The following is a 22,854-nucleotide window of genomic DNA, read 5'->3' on the forward strand; positions in this document are numbered from 1 at the left end:
GGAAAAATAAAGGTAATTCTGATAAAAGGTGTTCTGGAACCTTCTGGTTATAATGACAAACTTTAAGAAAAACTATAAAGAGTTGAAAACTATAACAAAGCACAGCAGTAACAAACTTTAAACTGAACAAAACAAAAACTCCATAACACCTTCCTGATGTGTACACAGATGCACAGTACCAGTGAAATGGGTGTATGTTTGTTAGTCCAAGTTTATAGTCTTATTCAGATCTGCATGTCTGTGTTGTGTTTTGTTTTGTTTACCTTCTTATATATTTCCTGTGCTATTTAAAGAATGTGATCCTTCCTTTCCAGTCACCCAGGATGGAAACCTGCTTTAATTTAGTGTTTAGTACTAATGGAAATGCCAGCATACTCAGTTATTACTCATTACACTGTGGCTGTCTGGACAAGCCCACTTCTTCTTTTTCTAGCCTGATGCATTTTCAATCCTATCGCAGCAAGTGAGAGAATGCCTAGCCATAACATGAGCTCTTTATCTTGTTTAGTCTTTTAGTACATTTGAACAAACATCATCATTCATCCAATGTTAACCCTTGTGTTGTGTTCAAAACCCTATAACACTTCTGATGTTCCTGGTCAAAAATGACTGGCCTATAAAACCCTAAGTCCTAACCCTAGCTTATAAATCACTTGTTATGCTATATTATCACCCAATATTAGATTAATTCTTTTTGGCAACTTGTTTTCTTTCAATTAGGACTGGTTTTATATTTCTATTTGCATCTGATTAATCGTAGGCCTCATTAGTGCTGGGGAAAAAAATCGATTTGATTTAAAAATCGAGTTGGTAGGTCAAATCGATTCATATTTTAAAAAAAACGATTTTTTAAAAAAAAATTCTCCCCCTCTTTTATATAGCGTACAATACATACATTTTGCATTCGCCAAATCTTCCTTCAGGGTTTCCGTAGAACGCTCCCTGCGGCGCAGCCCTCGATGCTTCACGACATCACGACAAAAAGACTAGAATGTTTATTTTTTATCGAATCGAACCGTAAATCGAGTTTTTTATAAAAAAAATCACAGATTTTTTTAGGGGGAAAAATCGCCCAGCTCTAGGCCTCATTTATCTGAAAGTAGGCATCTCATTTTTTTTGAGTAAAAAAAGCATTATTTTTGAATAATTTTTGGAATATTAAATAAATATGAAAAAAAATTGCACTGTTGATCACACTACTCTACTTAAATGTTTCACCAGGAAGTTTGTTTTGAAAAACTTTTATTTTGTAAAAAAGAGTCACACTTGTGAAAACAAGAAACGTTTAAAGAAAACAAGTTGACAAAAAGACTGAATCCAATCTTGGGTGATAATATAGTATTATGAGAGATTTACAAGCTATTTTTGTAAATTGTCAAAAAACATTTGAGAAGTAGGTATATACTTTGTGAACCAAGTCACTAAGTTTTAGTCCAATGCAATAACATTAACTAGTATTTTCGGGAAAAAGAAAATCTTCTTCGGGTCAAAATGACCCAAACGCAACATGAGGGTTCAATGAAAAAACACCTTGAATAAAGACAATTTAAAAGTAAGAGTGAAAATATGGGGCATAAAAGATATTACAATGTGCCCTTTTTTTAAAACAAACAAAAATGTTAATACATTACATACCTGCATTAATATTTTACCATGTTTTATAAGCATTGCTGTAGTGGTGAGGTGATGTGACTCTATTATTAGAGTGATTAATAGGATTTTTAAAGGTAACTGAATGCAATGGGTTTAGCATGTGAATTATTCGTTGAATTTAATAAAAAAAAAAATCCTAAGTGGTTGCACACAATTGATTTTAGCTACATTTAAACAAATGCATTAAGTTGAACTTAATCAATTTTAGTTCAACTTTAATGCATTTGTTTAAATGTAACTAAAATCAATTGTGTGCAACCACTTACAATGAAAAAAATATTAAATTCAACAAATAATTTTTTTTAGTGCAGTTGCTAAGGGACAAAAGTAATTTTCTTTGTTTCTTTTCTTTTTTTTTTTCTTTTTTTTTTGCATTGTAAGTATGCAGATTGACCAAAAAAACAACAACATTTGTGTCATGGGCTTTCCATCAGAAAACAGATTAACAATGTAAACCTAAACCAATCCTTTAGGTTGTTTGCTGAAAAAAATTCCTTTAGGTGCGTGTTATTTAGAATTGAATCAATAATACATAATGTGTTACCAATTCCCGTCCATTAAGAAAACTGCAGAGGCCTCCATAGTGTATTATGTCAATTATTAATGGCAGCTTTTGATTAAACCTTTTGAAACTGGTTAGTCAGAAGCTCTCAACTGAACTTACAGCTTCATTTAGATGAGTGACTGCGACGGCCCACAGCATATATTGCATACATAATGACCCCAGTGAGTGCAGAGTGAGACTTTCTTCGGCTTTTCTGCTCCTTTTCTCTTCTCTCAGGGAATCACTTAATTGGAACATTGTGTGATGTAAAATCTCTCACCTATAATCAATTAATGTTGAAGTTGGCAACATGACAAGGTTTTTCTCCAGTCGGGCCAACAAAACTATTCAAAGGAGGTGATTTAAATTTGTATTTTGAAAATGGGTAAAATAGTACATACTTGTGAAATTCTTGTGTCCGATATACAATAAATGATTTTTTTTTTTCTCTGTCTGGGTCATGTTCACAAAAGTCCAGTTACAAAAAATCCTTATTTGTTACTTGAAAATGAAATTAACAAGAACTTAAATAAAATACAAATATAAAAAAAATTACTTTTTATTTGAGAAAAAAAATTACAAACTATAAAGACATTTACAAACATTAAATAATACAAATGACAAAACAACAAAATGACAAAAATAAAATTCAAATGAAAATGGAAAATATTAATAAAAGCTATACTAATATCTCAGTGATACTAAAATAACAACTTTTAACTTTATTAAACATTTTAAATGACTTTTGTTGAGAATGTTTGTTTGACTTGATGGTGATAAAAAGGCAATGCAACTGTTTCTCTGTTTGATGCATTATCTTATCAGATCTAAAGTAAATCCTTTTTCAGTCTTTTTTCCTTAAAATAAATATCTTAATAGAACTAGCCTATTTAATTATTAATTAATTATTCTGACTGTTTGAGTTAGGACTCTTCTTATATTAAAATTAATAGTGTTAACATTAACATGCATAGTTATAATTGTATTGAGGGAAATAATATCACAATAGTTATAATTTTGTCTCCCAGCCCTAGTTTTATTTACTTACCTAAATGGAGTTCTTAAACATTTCTTCTGTGGAATACAAAAGGAGATATTTTGAAGAATATCCTCTTTCCAATAATGAAAGTGAAAAAAGGACAAAAGCTCCAAAAGGACAAATGCATTGATGACTCATGCGCTAATGCCATACGATAGATTTGTGTGAGGAACAGACCTAAATTTAAGTTGAAGTTCACTGAAATGCACTGAAATTTTGGCTACCGATAATTTCCAGACGAAATAAAAATTTTTGGTTTCGGGTTGAAATTGTTTTGAAGGGCCGAAATCATTGTCCGAAACATTGACATTTAATTAGCACTTCTCCAATGCTGTATTTTAACTGTTCAGAGTCTAATTCGTGCACACAAAGTGGATAAAATGCAAGTTAATGTCAGCTGTGTGGACTCTGAACAGAGTGACAATATCAATTCCTCGGGCTGGGGTGACAATATCAATTCCTTGATTTAAAAAAATAAAAATTCACTAAACATTACCTGCCATCCAATAATCGCAGTATGATTTGTGCTTTGCTACTTTTTTTTCACATCTCTTTGACCAAGCATACACATAACACATTATAGACTTCTCTAATTCCATATTAGGCTGCATAGATTAGGTCAGCCGGAACCGGGAACACTTCTCAAAAATCTGACGAAGGACCTTCGCCTGGACCCGATGTCAACGCAGTGCTGAAGTGCAAACAATCTCTCCCTATGGAGGATCCCTTTACCACTCAACAGATAAAGCGTTGTCGGGAAAATTTGTTTCGCGTGCCTACCCCAAAGTGACAAAATAAAATTCTATATAAAAATTTATAAGGAAAGACCAGTACTTTGTTTGGGCTTGGTCTGTAGGGAATTACAAACCTGCGCACATATATTCAAACGCACATAACTATAGAACCAATTCTTAATGCGCATGTGAACGGCATCAGCGTTTCTTACAGGTTCGCGTTTAAAGTCTTTGTTGAGAGAATGGTGTCGTCTTAGCGGCCCCTAATTTAATAACAAAGGATCGTTGCGACGGACGTGAGTCAAACAAAACTAACTTTAGCTGGAAAATAACTTGGAGAACCGCTAATAAATAATAATAAAGAACCGCTATAAAGTCAAAACAATCTCTATTACCTTAAATTATACGTAAAGCTGCTTTGAAACAATCTACATAGTTAAAAGCGCTATATAAATGAGGATGACTTGACTTGACTTTTAATATGAAACAGTTTTACAGATTTTATCACGAAATTCAATGAATAAATGTAATTTTGGCACTCTTTAATACGGCGCGTCAGATCACTCGCTGTAGCCACATCAGTTCAAGCGGCAGCACGGATCAAGCGCACATTATAGCACTAAATAATCTTCAGAACAGTATGTTGAAAGATTTAGAATGACTTAGTGAAATATAATGTATAATGTATCCTAATCTCTCAATCAATGTTTCAATTGCAGATTTTTTCAGTTTATGTAAAATTCATGAAATTAATTTAAAAGTCTTATATTAATACAGTTATACAAAACGGTTTCGGTTTTGGCCCAGAATTTTCATTTTGGTGCATCACTACTAAATATCTTGACGTATTGTCTGAGTCATGAATGAATCTTTCTTTTGAGTCTTTTCTGCAACGGTTTAACAGCAAAAGGATTGTCAGTGAATAACAATTTTTCTGTGTTCACTCCGCAAAGCAATGGAAGTCATGAGCTATATGAACCACATTTATGATATTTTGATGGTTGTTTTGTGTCCTTTTTGAAGTTTGAAAGCTACAGTTCTGATTCGTTGCAGTGAAATGCAAAAGAGCAACTAGCACATTATTCGAAATATCTCCTTTTGTGTTCCACAGAAAAAAGTCGTAGAGGTTTAAAAGTAATAAGTTAAATAATGACAGAATTTGTTGTTTGTGTGCTACCCTTAAACTTTTTTTTTCTGCCTCTTTTAAATTCCAGTCATTTTACCACATGCATCCTCCTTAAAGTGAATTTCTCATAGTGGTAAATGAAGTGCTGTTGTGAAGCTTTGTCTTTTTTTTTTTCCATTTCATAAAATGTTGGTCCAATTACCACTGAAGTATGATTTATTTATTTATTTTCCTCCTCCCGTTTTTCTTTCTAAACAGGCTATTATCTGCATCATGAATCTATGGCTGAATCTATGATTATTTCCTGTGGCATGTTAGCAAGCAAAAGAGAATCACTTACCCAATAACAAAATTGCACTGTAATTAAGCCAAAAATAGAGGTTTATAAGCAATACAGAAAACAAGTGCAGGACACTCCCAAAACAGGTATCATTTACGGGTAGACAATGTAAAATATAATATCTTACGAGGACTGATTACAATAGAGTTAATGTAACATGAGTGTCAGGGTTATGTTTTTTTTTGTTTGTTTTTTATCCGTTTCCCTGTTTTGTTCATGTCTGAGTTTCACATGTTCCTTTGTTCAGTTTCCATGGTTACCGTCATTATTAGTTCATTGGTTTCAGCTGTGTGTCATTTATTAGCTCGTTTCAGTTTGTTATTTAAGCCTCACCCTTGCCTTCACTCTTTGTCCAATCTCTGTTATGTTGAGATGTGTTAGAGATGCACCGATTACAATTTTCTGGGCCGATTTCCGATTTTTCAGTGAGTTTGACCTGCCGATTCCGATTTCGTTTTTTCTAACCACTTTACAGCACACACAAATATTTATTTTATATCTTTTCTGTAATAGAACATTTTACAATTTGCATAGTTCACACACATCTAAAGTGCAGTGTTCACATTCAATATCCAATAATTTTTTTATATATGTATTTAGCAAACTAAATGTCTGTATGAAAACAGGGAATGGCAATAAAATAATATATAAATATAAAATAAAATAAAATAAATATAGCCTTGCAGTATTAAGATATTTCTCAAAGCACACACACACAGGCCTATTGCAATCACTTGTACAAACTGAATAATAAAACAAGTTTAAAGGGGTACATTTTCTATAAATATTAGTCTTCGTTTTCTTTTCTGACTTAGCCTACTCCAGTTCTTGTTAAAACACGCAAATTCTGTACATTTTGGGAACTTTTTTGTGAAACCCTATTTAGGTTATTTTGTCCATCAGAAGTGTACTTTCCCTTTAATTGAGCGTCGGCGCCGAAACACGCGCTTCGCTGCTCGTGCTGCTCCGGCTCCCGCGTTGTGAATGCACCAGCGTCGGTTTCTTCATTAGGGCGATCGGGCGACGCACCACTAAAGTGTGAAAGGGACTTTTTCAATCACTATCTCATTCAACCACAGAGTTACGCTAGCAGTCACTCACTGTTGTTCTGCCTCTGGATATAGTCCAATCAGCGCCGAGTCACGTTCTGTGGAGTACCGCCTCTTTTTGGGCGATTTCGCTCTGGCTGAGAATCGCCCAGAGTCTTCCCATAGACTCACATTCAAAGATTTTTTTTTCGAACTGCAGGCACTGCAATGCATTCTCTATGGGTTCCGGGAGGGCTCGCACTAACGTGCTTTCGTCATCATACGTAACCTTAACTTGTGCAGCGATTGGTGGAAACAAATGTACCTCTAATAGTATTTAGCCATAAGCTGAAGTGACATCCAATAATTTCCTCAGTGCATAACTTACATTTCACGGACATATTCTCCATCTGTAAATGTTAGAAAGTCCAGTTTGCTGTCATGAGTGGGCGAGCTTTCTGCAAGCTATACTTCCGTGAACGAGCGCCCCCGCATGCATGCGCGCCGAACAGACGGAGCGCAATGAATAGGAGCGCAATTATTCTGACTAAAATATACATTAGCACTAAATTATAAATATATTTAGCTAAAACATTTGTTGTTGAATATTTGTTGTTGTTGGTGAACATAAATGTGCTAGAGAATTTCAAACCTACATGTGTATTTTTATGATATTAGCTTTTTTTTTTTTTTTGGTTTAGTAAATTTAACTACTTTAAAAAGCATTATTTTGTTTTTAGATTGTAATGTTGCAATGTTAGAATGTAATGTGATTTGACCCCTTTTTGGATAGACTGCAGATAGACAGCAACACTATGTTTGTTTTTATAACCTTCAATATGAACATTGTTTGTAGGATAATATCGATCAGGATATATATATATTTTTTTTAATTAAATACAGGTTTTTTTTTATTCAAATAGAAAAATAATAATTAAATACCGGTACTCAGATTATACCATACATCGCCATTTAGCCCAAAAATTCAGATTTATTTGGCAATTGGCTACCCTACCGGCTGAAGTTTTAGCTAAACTTTGGGTTAATGATAGCGACATTATTATCACTGTTAAATTGTTATTTAACAATAAGCCTACATTCAGTCCTGAATTAAAGGGGACCTATTATGCAAAATTCACTTTTGTATGGTGTTTGGACATAAATGTGCGTTGGCAGTGTGTGTACACAACCACCCTACAGTGATAAAAATCCACTCACTCCTTTTTTTTTAATCTCCATAAATCAAAAGCAGTCTCTCCAAACGACCCGTTTTCAGAATGTGGCTTTAGTGACATAACTAAAGCCACAGGCCCCGCCCACGAGTGTTGACTGACACTGGCGTTATAACTTAGACCCGCCCTGATCCGAGTTAGCTGCGAGTTGTACACATCAGCCATTGCTGCAGCAATGCACTCACGAGAAGCGTCGAAGCATCTCCCAAGCGTTGAAGGTGTTGTAGCTGGATGTATTCATTCACATAGCTCTCTTTATTTACTCTTGAAATCTTCCAGCCACTGAAGACGAGGTGGATTCATTTTGTTTTCAAAGAAAATGCTCCCTCAACTCTACAGAAATTTATGTAAGTTACTTATGCACTTCTTATACTGTTTACTCAGCTCTAACAGTGATTTTCTGAAGAAAAACTGATGCTTCATCTTTTGTGTGACATACAGTAAACTTTATTAAACTCATCAGTATATTTTGTCATCATTCAGACAATTCAGATCGTCAGACGGAGTCCTACAGCAGGCTTGCATTAATAGTGTAACCAAGCAATGCCAAATAGGTTATAATCGTAATTAAACTAAACTATACCTTTTCCAACTCCATACAGCATATATTCTCTGACTCTGTAGGCATTTTTATGGTCGAAATGAACACCATTACTGTGACTGTCTGTTTTATTATTATCATCTTCCCTGTTCTGGCTCTGATCGCGGGATTTGCGGCTGCTTAGGCTCCGCCCCCTGTGCCGTGAACCAGCAGCTCATTAGCATTAAAGGAGAAGCACTAAACAGTGCGTTTTTCACAGACCCAAAAAATGATGATTTAAACGTGCTGTAAATAAAATTCTGTTGGGTATTTTGAGCTAAAACTTCACATACACACTCTGGGGACATCAGAGAATTATTTTACATCTTGTGAAAAGGGGCATAATAGGTCCCCTTTAAAAATTCAGTTTGTTGTGCCCCCCCAAATTTTTTTAGCACCAGCCGCCACTGGAATGCACTCATTGATTCACGAGGTTTTGTTTTCTACATGTGTGTTCCGTGTGCACGTGTGATGCTGATGTTGCGCGATGTTAATCATGCGGCGCCCGAGTGCATATGACCGGCATAAAATCGGCATCTGTCAGACTGACCGGCCAGTCGCCGCCGGTCATGGCTGATCACGTGAAAATCGGCCAATTCCGGTCACCAGCCGATCAATCGGTGCATCTCTAGTTTGCACTGCTTGTTTGCTTGCTTTTTGAGTAAGAATTAAACTCATTAGTGTTTTCTGAGTCTTCTGTCCTCAGCTTCCCTGCATGCATTGTTACAATGAGCTTCAATGCATTTAATAGAAGTAATTTTAACATCTTGCTGGTGCTCCAGAGACCAAAAAACGTAACCATTTTGAACTGCATTTATACTAGGGCTGTGCTCAGAATATCGATACAACGATACATCGTCATGAACTCCTGACGATGCGCGTATCGATACAGCAGCTTCTGTATACACGGGTTTCTTGTATACAAACAATACCGGATGCGCGCGCATCCAAGAGGCAGAAAACCGCTAGCTGTTATGCCGAGTTCTGTAAAAGAACATTGGAATTAACGTAGATTTCGCATTGTTTGTAATGTCTTGCTGACTCCGTAATAAACTGCAATTTCAGAGTTGGATCTGTTTGTTTGTGTTTATATTATATTAATATAACATTATGTAAAACGTCCAACTGTTTACGAATTAAAATCCGGACATACTGTGATGCATGAATTATCATGTTAACGTTAGACTATAGCAATGTAGTAATGCAATAGCCAATGTTAGGAGTGCAGCATCTATAGAGCTTTGCTTTTATATAAGTTAGCATTGTTTACGTTACGACCTGCAACATTTCATGACACATATAACGTTACTTTACTGTAAATCAAAGATTTGATGATGGATTATGTGGGAACCCTTAGTACCTCCGAACGTGGCGATTAGCCTAATTTATATTAAAAAAACTTACTCTCAGCAATGGTGAGATCTTGCCGGATCTATGCAATACATGACGATCTTTGGATTGTGGATGACAAGAAGTGGCCAGCAATTGTATGGCCTGATATAATTATCTTATTCAGACACCAAGTATAGGCTACAAGAGAAATGATTAGAGCATACAAATCCCTTGATGCATACTACGTGCTAATATGGTCATGTGCAGCTTGTCAAATACTTTGATGCTGCTGCACCGGATTTTTTGCGTGTTGAGGATGTGCTCGTCAAAGGCAAGGCATTAAAGCCAAGCCTTATGATTTTAAGGCATTTTTTTGGCAAAACCATGCTTCCCCATAGTAATGTTGAACATCAGGCACCCAGCACTGGCTACAACTCCTTGGCATTTTGACTTAGCAACAACACATACTAGCCGAACCCTTTACTCCGGTACGAAGAGCGCGGGTCTTTTGCCTCTTGGTTGCGTGCGCAAGCAGTGATGACGTCTCCGAGAAATCCATGTATAGATACTGTTGTGCTTATGTAGCCAAATCAGGGCTCGAATTTCGGCGCGGGTATTGCGCATAATTTTAATCATTCCTGCACTTTAGCATGTAGATTGTATGAGTAAATTAATCCACACAGACTATACAATCAGATCAGTCAATTTAAAACTTCACAAAGAGCGTGAAGCCTTGTTTGTACTTTCGCCTGGCTCCGCACCGCAAGTCTCCGCTGCCTGCACGCGCACCTCCCCAAACGGACGAGGCGTTTATACTCGACGCGCTCACAAACAGATTGCGAGTAACAAAAGTTATTTTTCGCGGATTATATCACTTTAACAAACAAAAACACGCAAAATTATGTCAAACATTTCGGTCTTGTTGAGTATCCTCTAAACACAGTCGGTTATGTCTTCAGCATAAACGCATGATGGGACAGTATAATGAAATCAGGATCCGTGCACTAGCTCTTAAAGGGACAGAAGCCATATGTGTCTGTCATTTAATATTGTTGTCAAAACAACAAAAGATAGTTTTAATTTGAAGAATTTGGATTAATAGCATATGTATTTAATTTAATCAGGACTAAAATACTACTGTTTTATTTTGCATTTGATTACTTTATTCAGTTTCTAGTATTTCTGAATACTAGTGCTAGACCTATTCAAAAAGTTTTCTCTTTATTGGTAGGCTATCTTTATTCTATTGTATTTATTTGCGCTACTGAAGGAAAAGCCATTTTAAGCTTTTTTGTGACAAGTTTTTTATTTCATTTAACTCTTCGTTTTTTATGACAAAAACTAAATGGTTTTTCAGTGATCACAACTGTTATAACACTGGTTATAAAATAAACATATATTACTGTTACTAAACTCTGAAATTCCAAATTGATCCATATCGTGATACGTATCGTATCGTGGCTTTAGTATCGTGATGCGTATCGTATCGTGACATTGTTGGTGATACACAGCCCTAATTTATACTAAGCGATTTTTATTCAACCCTTCTGCTGCTTTTCAACTGCATCTTTATTACTCTGAGTTAAGGACCTTGACAGTCATTTCAGAGGTGTGAAAAAATTGGAACAGGAGATAAAGCTGATGAAAGCAACAGTCTGTGGGGAAAGTGTGTAACATGTTGGATTGTTTTGGCCCGATTTCTCCTCGTGTGTGGTGTCCCCCGGGGACAAACGAACACGCAGCCTGCGGATCTGTGGCATGTAGATTTTTTCTTTCATCCATTGGCTGCTCTATAGTATTTTATCATGCTATCATTCATTCAAGTGCTAAGAAACAAGCGCGATAAAACGCAAAAATAAGAACTTAAATCTGTACTGGCGGCGTGCTGTCTGTAAATCTCCTCTCTGTGTGATACACACACACACACACACACAGGACTCATGCGCACAGAATGCCGCTTCAGACAGCGTGCAGCTGCATTGAGTTCTCTTTCAAGCTTGAACGGACAAAAACACACAAAAGTATGCCAAAATGTTCACTTTGTCGAGTATCCTCGTAAGCACAGTATTAAATTACGTTTGATCTCGAGGGATTTTGCGAGATTTCCCGTCTGACCTGGGAATGCTCGGGAGTCAAATCGGTTCGTGTGTGATGTGTTGATTTTGCTGTGTGGCTGCGCACCACACACTGTACGACCAAAACTGTTAGACCCGTGATTTTTTTATCGCCATGTGTGGGGTCTCAGGTTTAGAAAATCGGCCAACAATTTTAAAATCGTCCCGTGTGTGAACCAGGCTTTAGGGGAGGGATGGATTAAATGAAATCTTTAAATGTATTGTTAGTTCTCTGCATAACTTGTGACCACCATAACATCCTAAAAGTAAAGTTAGGGCATAAATCACCCACAAATGAAAATGCTCTCATCATTTACTCACCCTCAAGTCCAAGCAACATTGGACCCAATTGACTTTCACTGTAAGGACAAAAAACAGACATTTTTTCCACAGAAGAAAGTCATAGGTTTGAAATCATTGACAGAATTATCTCTTTAATAGATCAGTATCTCGGTGCATTTACTTAGATCTTAACCATACGCTACCATTCTTTAATCATTTTGAAAGAGGTATCTTGTGCTCACAAAGGCTACATTTATTTGATCAAAAATACAGTAAAACAGTAATATTGTGAAATATTATTTTAATTTCAATTAACTGTTTTCTATTTTTTTATGTGAGGCCGTTAGGGAGAGTAAATTATGACATATTTTTCATTTTTGGGTGAACTATATCTTAAATGTTTTTTTTATTAATATGGAAATATTTAAAAAAATGTTTAATGAAATGATACTCTAAATACAAACCTAAAACTGGCAGTAGGTGGCAGTAAGTCGTTAAAGGGGGGGTGAAATGCTCATTTTCACTCAATCTCCTGTTAATCTTGAGTACCTATAGAGTAATATTGAATCCTTCATATCTCCAAAAAGTCTTTTGTTTTATTATATTTTTAATTGAAAGATTGGCTGTACCGAGTCTTTCCGGAAAAAAACGAGCGGCTGGGGGCGGGCCGTGTGGGCAAAGCTTAGCCTAGCTGTGCTAACGCGCCGAGCTAACAACACACAGAGACATTTGTTCAACAGTTTTACTCACCGTTCCAACGCACGACCGCGAACCTTTATCATTGTGACTGCTCGAACCTTAAGCATTAGACGATCTGCATATCCGTCGATCTGGGCTTTGTTTATAAAACAATCATCGTCGACATCCACGGGTTCCTTAACGCTGGGTTTTTTGGGAATCTGTGCAGGGTTGTCTTGCCCTGGCAACCAAAAACACACTTCTTTGGTGACATTGACTTCCCAAAAGCCGGGCAGGGCGCTTTGATGGCGAACTGCTTTCACTCTCTTGCTCTGGTCTACGACTACGAGTGCGCGCGCGCCCGCGATCTTACCGGAGAAGTGCCCTTAGGACCCATATAAGGAAATTCCGCTCTATCTTACGTAAGACAGAGCCATACTCGAAAAAAACTTTCCGAAACTTGTGTGACAAACCGAAAGGAGTATTTTTGGAACAAAAATACTCCTTCAAACGTACAACTTAGTTTTTGAAACTTTGTCCATGTTTAGCATGGAAATCCAACTCTTTACCAGTGTAAAAACTCAGTATGCATGAAATAGCATTTCACCCCCCCTTTAAATCATTAAGTCATTCATTAAGTCATTACTCAAACGGCTGATTCATTCAGGAATTAAGTAAATGTCTCTCTTTATGAATGGACCATTGAATCATTGCCTTATCCGATTGATTCAATCAAAACTTGGATTCAGAAACTAAGCACTGCTATGTGTTGCTCCAAGATGCACAACAGTTCTGCTCTGGCTTTACAGGTAATATTTTCATTAGCAAAATTGAGCAAAAGCAGACAATATTGTGTCTAAACTATAATATTATTAACTTATTTATTGAACAACTGTATAAAATGAATATCATATTTGCACTCGTGTTATTGGGGACACAAACAGCACTCGTGTGATATTGCTTAATCATGATATAAATATCATGAAAAAAAACTCATACAGGGGCACTTTTGCACTGATATCTTGAAGTTTTGGAACATTCTATAGGCTAAATCATACAGTGAGTTGTTGCTTTCTCAGAATGTGCATCTCTCAGCTTATTTCAGTTCCGAGTTGTCTTGTAACATGTATGCTCTGTTTAAGTTTAGTGCCATTGTATGTTGGATCTGTTTTCTCTGTTCCTGTTTGCCTGTGTGCCCTCTGCCCTAGTTTTGTAGTGTGTGCCAGTTTGTTCCCTTACTTACTGATTATCTTTACCTGTTGTTCATTTAGTTACCTCATTACATTACCTTGTGTATTTAAGCCCTTAGTTTCCTCAGTTCATTGTTCCGTGTCGTCTTAATGTAGAGTGTGTTGTGATCTTATACATTCTTATAGCTGTTGTTTAAGCCGAGGCGATTTGTTTGTCAGCATATTGTTTCCACAGCACATTAACAAAACATTTTAATGACACTAATAAAAATACATTTACAAATTATTATTAATGCGTTTAAAAAAAATGATATAGGCGTAATGACAGTCTTAAGGCCTGTTCACACCGTGACGAATTTCGCGCGCGATATTAGCCGACGTTTAACGCCTCGTGACTAACAAAGGGCGCCAATGTGAGTGTGCACTAGGGTTGGGCGGTATTACGGTAATATCGGATACCGCGGGATCTTAAAATAGCACCGGTATCAGTTTCAATACCGTCATTACCGGCACTTATATAGCCTATAATATATATAATTTATTTATTGCCTAAAAAATGCTTATGTGTGGTTGCAGTTTGGCAATATTTCTGGTTCCAACCGAATGAGAAGGGAGAGGCGGTAAATACTGATGAGGCAATTTGTAAATTGTTCCATAAAAAGGTGACCGCGAGAGATGTAAACACCTCTAACCTAATGTCGCATCTCGGAAACTACCACCCACTCACTGCTGCCAGGATGCATTTTGTTCTCGAGTTCATTAAATAAGCGCATTAAGTTTCGTATTGGTTAAAATATTATAATGTTATTTTTTCCATCTTTCTTGATTATGAAAAGTGAACAGCACAAATAAGATGGGATGCATCGGGAGTCAGACGATTTGACCACTTCAATAAATTTCGTTTTGTAAAAGGCCTCTTTAAAACGAATTTCGTTTTGTATAAATTCTATCTTAATTTTAATAAATTTTTCATCAACCAATTGCCTATATATTTAATATAATCATGACATGATGGGCGATGGCATGCCGCGGTCACTTTAACCGAAACTTGGAGATGGCGATCTTCAATTTCTTTAAACAAAACAATTCAAAACGAAAAGAAATATAGGGTAGCCTCTGATTAATCCATGATGTGCATTTCTCTCTATGGCGTTCACAGAGATGGCGATCGTCAATTTCTCAAAACGAAAAGACAAAGGCCACTCTGATTATTTAATCCATGATGTGCATTTCTCTCTAGGCGCGTTCATACGGAGATGTGATCATCAATTTCAGCAAACGAAACCATACAAACCGAAAAGAAATAGACTAGCCTACTCTCTGTAATCCATGATGTGCATTTCTCTCTATCGTTCACTATGGAGATGGTGATCGTCAATTTCTTTAAACGAAACAATTCAAAACGAAAAGAAATATAGTCTGATTAATCAATGATGTGCATTTCTCTCTATATGCGCGCTCACTACAGATATGGCGATCGTCAACTTCCACCTTTGCAGAAAAGTTTTATTAAAAATCAAATGGACACGCGTCACCGGATTACAAAGGCACTTCTTGCTTGTTGCACGCACACAGTATTATGTTGAATAATGGTGGGCTCGGGCTCATAATAACAATGCCGTCGGCCGGACTCAGACACAACGTGCACGGCTTGATTTTTTTTTTTTTTTGCCCGATCTGGCATTCAGTTTCTGAACTGTGTAGGCACAAACCAACAGTTTGGTGACGCCGTCTGAGCCCATTATGTCATAATTTTTAATTAGTCACGGTAATACCGTATACCCCGGTAAAATAGGGAGGGGGTTTGACGGTATCAAAATTCGAATACCGCCCAAGCCTAGTGTGCACACCGACGCGAAAATCGCCACGCGTAAAAGCGTCATTTTTTTTTAAAACGCCTCGGGTTCGTTTTTTTGGTTTGCCACGCCGCATCAAAAACTATCCAACCAATGAGATTGGTGCTTTTGCTCACGTGTCTGGAGCTTCTGAAGTTACAGTAAAACACAACTTGGGGGCGCTCAAACACAAAACGGTCTTACCGAGCACACATACGTAATGGCGAAGAAGATATATGCCGAGTAGCGTCTAAACACTGCCGGGAAGAAATAAGACGAGGAAGATGCAAGGCAAGATGAATGTAGAGCTGCTGGTATCGTTGGTGTCTGAACATTAATAACTATATGACAAACGCGACAGCGACTACAAAAATCTTGATAAAAGAGAACTGTTATGGAGTGGTTTTAAGCGCCATCTAATGTCAGGGAATGAATTTGCATGTTCACTCGGCTCATCGTCAGCGAAAATCGCTTGGGTGTGAACACAAAAAACGGGTTGAAAAACGCTGGCGAATAACGCGCGCCAATATTCGTCCCGGTGTGTATCGGGCCTTTAAGGTCCGAACACAGCACAAATCAGTCATCGATGAAAATCAAAAGCAGCTTCAAACACAGACTTTTAAAAAAATAACATTAACAAAAAATATTGCTGCTTCTCATACCTGAGCTTCCATCATTAATGTATGGTCCACAGGAGAAATATTAAGCCAGTGAATTAGCATTTGATATACCGTTGCCAGCTTATGTTGAGGCAAATTCATCTCTCGTCATGTCTAAGACAGTGCGGCATTAGTACAGCGACACAATCATGCCGAAAGTTCTTAAGTTTTTTATTTCACTTTCAGGGAATAATTGATTGTGGTTTGAGACTCCTTCACCAGCGTAACTCTTGTGCAAAGTTTGCAAATTGCATGTGTGATATCCACGGGCTCGCCTTCTGGGTGAAATATTTATGCGACGTAACATTTTTCCATCTTCTTTCCATGCCAACTCCATCTTTTCTCTCAAAATAAATAAATTAATTAAATTAATGATCAAAACTGTAAACTATTGTTTACCCCGCCCCGCATGATACTATAGTGCATCACCGATCTCACAGGCTGACGATATGACTATGGAGCATATCACCCAACACTAATCTACCTAGGACACATCCTGTACTGTTTAAAGGGTTAGTTCACCCAAAAATGAAAATTCTGTCAGTAATTACTCACCCTCATGTTGTTCCAACCGCGTAAGACCTTCGTTCATCTTCGGAACACAAATTAAGATATTTTTGATGAAATCAGAGCTATGTCTCACTCCTCCATAGGCTGCTATGTGACCGAAACTTGCTGGCCCAGAAAAGTTATTAAAGAGATCGTTAATATAGTCCAAGTAACTCCAGTGGCTCAATCTTAAGTATATCAAGCGACGAGAATACTTTTTGTGCGCAAAAACAAACAAAAATAACGACTTTATTCCACTTTTCATTTCCTTCTCTCTGGGCCTCTAGTTGGTTCGCGTAGTCTTTTTGCGCAGCGCGTCTGTGTTACACGTCACCACGTAGGCTCACTATTGGCCGACGCCGGTCATGTGGGTGATGCGTGATGACGTACAACACAGACGCGCAGCGCAAAAACACTACGAGGCCCATAGAGAAGGAAATGAAAAGTGGAATAAAGTCGTTATTTTTGTTTGTTTTTGCGCACAAAAAGTATTCTCGTCGCTTGATATACTTAAGATTGAGCCACTGGAGTTACTTGGACTATATTAACGATCTCTTTAATAACTTTTCTGGGCCAGCAAGTTTCGGTCACATAGCAGCCTATGGAGGAGTGAGACATAGCTCTGATTTCATCAAAAATATCTTAAATTGTGTTCCGAAGATGAACGAAGGTCTTACGCGGTTGGAACAACATGAGGGTGAGTAATTAGTGACAGAATTTTCATTTTTGGGTGAACTAACCCTTTAACAAGCTGACTATCTAAATGTATCCTAACCTGGAGTCTCTTTCTCTCTCTACTCAATCAGGATTACTGTGTTTTTGTGAGCGATGTGTGAATCGGACATGCAACACAACCGGCCTGTGTTTTGCGCTCGTCGCAAAGTCTGCCGGGCAGATCGTAATACAGGAGCGTCAGTGCATTCATCAAGATCAACTTTACCCACCGGACAGGCCTTTCCAGTGCGCCTCTTCCAACAAGGGCCAGCAGCCGTACTGCTGCGACGCTTACATGTGCAACAAGAACCCAAAAGTCAGCCCAGGTAAGAGAATAATGTGATCATGATGACTTTAGAGTGGGCTTTCAAGAGTTTGTGACTCTATAACGTCAATATGTCATAAAAGTGTCACAATACCCAAGTTCATATTTGGGTTGGGGTTATTTTGTCTGGCACAATATAATGATTTTAAAATGACTTTCCATGTTGAATTTGCATTGTTTTTTTGTGTGCATCCAAATCCTTTGTTCCACATGGCTTTACATCAGCTTAATTAAATAATTTTTTGTTGTGACCTTGAGCTTACAGACGTAAGGCCCATTGTGTCAATTATTTCCTGTTGCATAGTGTCCTGAAGTAGTCTGAAAACCTTGGGAGTGCACACTGGCTAATATGTCACAGATAGGGACATTTAGAAATGAATATAGAGCTCTCATGCTCTCACTTTACAATGAACCTAGGGACACAAGTGCTTGGTTCTTCAAAGCTGGCTTTGTTGCCTAATTTTTTCATTAGTTTGAACCATATGTTTAGATTAAAATAAATTGTGATGTGAGACTTTGATGTAGCCTACAGTTACAGTAATGTACCAGAGCTAAGAAAACTCAGCAAACTCATTTAGGCCTAACTCAGTGTTTTTTATTATTTTGCTTTTGCACAGACCTGCTCCTGAGCTCCCTTATTACTCTTAATCATTTTAGCGGTCTCCATTTTAGATTTTTACTAGGGGCTGCAGCCACTGCACAGTTGTGAAAACTTGTGAATTTCTCTTATTATCACTGTTATTAAATCTGAATAGTAGGGATTCACAATATGTCAGCACAATAAAAAAAAAATCATTCATTTATTTATGGTTAGTGGATATTTTTTCAGTCAATATTTGACATTTTGTTGGGGGGAAAATAGTACTAAAGCTTGATTAATGTTTATTAATGTTGTTTTAATGTTACTGAAACTCCTGTTGTAACTCCTGTCGTAAATTTTAAACTGTATATTAAACTAACCATGTTTCTAACATCTAACCATATTTAACATCTAACCTTTTCTTTCCAGGCCTAACATGATAACACTTTGAAACACAATGTACTAAAACGTTTTGTCCTGTGTTTTTGGATGTTGTATTCATACCCCTTTGACTTTGGTTGTGTGAGTGTATAAATAACACATATGGGAATTGAAACTAGACAGATGACTAAATTTGAACCTTGTGATTAACAATGAAGTAATCACAAGATCAGAGTTTGCTTTACCTAGTAACAGAGGGGTTTGCATATGAAGATCCAATCAAATTGTGGGGAAATTATTAGGGCTGTACTCAACCAAAGAAAATCTTGGTCGACTGAAGTCCTGAAATTTTCGACTTAAAATCGACTAAAAATGAAAGAAAAAAAACGTTAAATTAACTGTGCGCAGTACTTGGTAGCCTTGTTGTCCGCCTAAATGAATTATAAATAAACATAAACAACTAGTAGGCTATTTGCAGTATATTAAATCGTTTTTGACCTAATTATTTTGCACTTGAAATGAGTCTGACAGAGTCTGTCAGCTCTGACAGCGCTGCATCACGTGCACCTGCGCAATATCATAGCTTATGATTTCCGAAAATAGTACTATGTTGTCAACTAGTGATATCATCACAAGAACTGTTGAGGAATATGCAACATAATTTAGACAATTATTTTTCTCATATGTTATAATAATAAGTTATAACTGTCAGACACTATCATTTCACCGTGCATGTCCTCGCACCGAGCGAGGCTGAACATGAGCTCAGCTTCGCAGCTGAGACACGAATAGACTATTAACTTAAAGCTTTTACTCTTAATAAACACAAAAGGCATGTCCACTTTAATAAAAATAATATTTATTAAACAAACCAGATCAAGAGCAGAAACGAAATAAAAGTGCATAACTAAAAAATAAAGCATCCGATCCTAGGCTCAAAACTAACACAACCAACAGCACAGCGCAATTGCGCATTAGGCTCCAAATAAAAAATAAAAAAGTTAGGTTATCACACTAAAACATTGAAATATGCAAATTCTGATATGTTCATAGCCTACTCAAAACAGACAGGGCAAGCTAACGCAGACAAGTGAGCTTACCACTTTTAGATGATATGTCATGTTTGTCGTCAAGCTGTGGAAAACTGTTGCTTGCAAACTTTGCATTCAACCTTTTTCCTGTTATCAATTTTAACAAAATGCTGCCACACTGTCGATTTCTTTGTTGTTGACATGTTAGAAGAGGACTGACTATTAAACGCTCTCACAATTAAATAAATAATATTCAGCATCAAACCTTCTACGCTCGACACTCTCTCTTGGGTTGGACTAATCCAAAAAAGGTGAAAACAAGGGGGGTGTTTTGCAGACAGACTGTTACAGTGAAACAAGGGTACTCTGAAAACACCCCCATTAGCAGTTAGTGCTTTCCACCTGATGAAATGAGCGCGCCTCAGCGCGGCAAAACTGATGAAATAAACGCGGCAGAAAATCGACCAATCAGAATTTTGGTCGAACCAGAACGTATCGACCAACTAATCGACTAATCGACTAGGACAGTACAGCCCTAGAAATTATGTAATGCAGCCTGACATGTATGCCATACCTCTATACTATAAAAACTGTTGTATATGTGTTTTTCGGTGGGATTTTCAATGGAATTTGTCTGAGATCCTCCGGCCTTGCTTCTTGGAAGAGATTCCCTGAGAACTGCTCGGGAAGATCTCCTGGCCGTGATTAAAGCATTTAGAGGACATTTGCTAAGGTCTGTTTGTCAATTATTCCTGCGCAGGAAGAAATCTAGTTAGGGAAGCAGGTTAGTTAGATTAAAGGGAATGTCGATTGGAGACAACCCAGGGAATGTCGATTGGAGACAACCCAGATAGACATATAGGATAGAAAAGGGAATGTCGATTGGAGACAACCCAGATAGTTAGGTTTTGGATAAATCTACGACACTCCTCATGAGCATTTATTATGAGCTCTTATTTTATAGCAGTTACAAAAGAAATTTGTATTAAATTTATCTTCTATACTGTACATGAATTCAATTAAAGGGCACCTATTATGCAAAATCCACTTTTACATGGTGTTTGGACATAAATGTGTGTTGCCAGTTTGTGAACACAATCACCCTACAATGATAAAAATCCACCCACTCTTAAATTTTAAATCCCCATTAAATTTTTAAATCCTCAAACCAAAGCAGACTCATTAGGGATGCCTTTTTGATTCTCTGAGCAATGTGACATCATACTGCACAGGCCCCACCCATGGCCGCTGACTGACAGTCCTGCATTACCATAGTTTCCACCCTCAGCGAATTGTACGCTGTCCGCCATTTTCTCCGCACTGGAGCAGCTGTAGCGATCCTGGTGTTCTGTTGTTGGATGTAAGATTGAACAAGAGTCTTCATTTTCTCCCAACATCAATAAACCAGTTTATTGAGCACCCCCTGAAATTGCATTAAGTCTATTTATATTTGTTTACTGTTAGTTGTAACGAGTGTTTATGGATAAGACTCTTATGCACAGTTCTTGTACAGTTTTATTCAGCTCTTATGGTGATTTTCTGGGGTGAAAACGGATGCTTCATCTTTTGTGTGATGTACAATAAACGTCACAAAACTCATTAGTAAAGTTTTGGCCATCATTCAGAGGTCTACTCTGCTACAACAGGCTTGTAGTGGAAAAGCAAGGTGACAACATAAGTTATAACTAATTAAACTAAACCATACCTGTTCTATCTCCATGCACAGCATATATTCTCTGGCTCTGTAGGCATCATTGTCTGACTCCGGTTCGAACTGAACACCCCTAGTACAGTTTGAGACATTTTATTGCGTGAGATTGCCCTGTTTTTTTTTTTGCTGGTGTGCCGGAGAATGAGCTCTTGAAGCTCCGCCCTCTTCTTGAAAGGGGGCTGGCAGCAGCAGCTAATTTGCATTTTATTTGCATTACACACAAAAACAGCTCGTTTTTGCTCACTCCCAAAAGTGGCAACATGCTATAAAAAATGATCTGTGGGGTATTTTGACACATACACACTCTGGGGTCATCAGATACTTATTTTACATCTTGTAAAAAGTAGCATAATAGGTGCCCTTTAAATTAAGCATACAACTTTGTTTAGTGTAGTGTTTAAAAAATTGTAATAGTTTTTTTTTTTTTTTATCTAATCCATGGTCGTATCGCAAATGGCGATTATTTAATTTGTTTTATGCTAGTGCATGCCAGCAGAATTGCCTGAGATTGGTCTTTTAGAGACCACATATCAAAAAAATTCCCTTGCAATAGAAACGGGCTTGATGAAAATAGTGCACTTCTCTAAATGTATTTAAGTCAAAAATCATTCAAAACAAGCTGTTAGTATAAATTGATTCAGCCACTTTTCCCTACGGGAGCTCAAAACATTCTTACAAAGGACAAATAACACAGAGGAAATATCAAGTATAAAACAACATACAACAATAATAGTCGTCAAAGACAGTTTGGATTTCACATGCTTTGCTTTTAAATGTTAATATTAAAGAGTTTCAATAGTTTGACCAAAATGTCTGGTGTTAGTTCAGATTAATATGCAGAGGAGCAGCGACTGACATTAGCGTTAGTGGATGAACATCACAGACAGGATAAAACGTGCTGGAAATTGATTGTCGGATAGCCACTCTCTTAAAACTTTTAGACTTTTAGACTTGGAATTCAAAAGAATGACTTTCAATGGCTCACTATTCTATGGTGCTTATTGAAAAATGAAAAAGGCTATTTTTTCTCAATGTCATCCGCATTTGCCAGAAAATAGTTTCAGCATGAAGACCAAGGTTCTAATGTGAATACTGCCTTTTATTACTTGTGTTGTATTAGTGTTTACAGCAGTGGTTCTCAACACTTGACTCTCTTTTGTCTGAGACAATATTCAAAAGTCTCCCTATACAATTTGA

The 22,854-nt window shown here is 37.1% G+C and overlaps 1 protein-coding gene across 6 annotated transcripts in view; it reads left to right on the top strand.

Annotated features, from left to right (window-relative positions):
* Positions 1 to 22,854, top strand: part of tgfbr1a (transforming growth factor, beta receptor 1 a) — a 58,926-nt gene that overhangs the window by 7,706 nt on the left and 28,366 nt on the right. For 4 of the 6 annotated variants that reach the window (XM_081374334.1, XM_081374332.1, XM_081374331.1 and 1 more), the window contains exon 2: positions 17,722 to 17,955. In XM_081374334.1, the coding sequence (XP_081230460.1) occupies positions 17,722 to 17,955 (234 nt within the window). Of the gene's footprint in view, positions 1 to 5,792; positions 5,862 to 17,721; positions 17,956 to 22,854 lie in introns of those variants that run through there. The other 2 variants (XM_081374333.1, XM_081374335.1) reach the window with 1 other exon arrangement.

Source organism: Scardinius erythrophthalmus (genome assembly GCF_964197995.2).
Source record: "Scardinius erythrophthalmus genome assembly, chromosome: 9".
NCBI classification, from domain to species: domain Eukaryota; kingdom Metazoa; phylum Chordata; class Actinopteri; order Cypriniformes; family Leuciscidae; genus Scardinius; species Scardinius erythrophthalmus.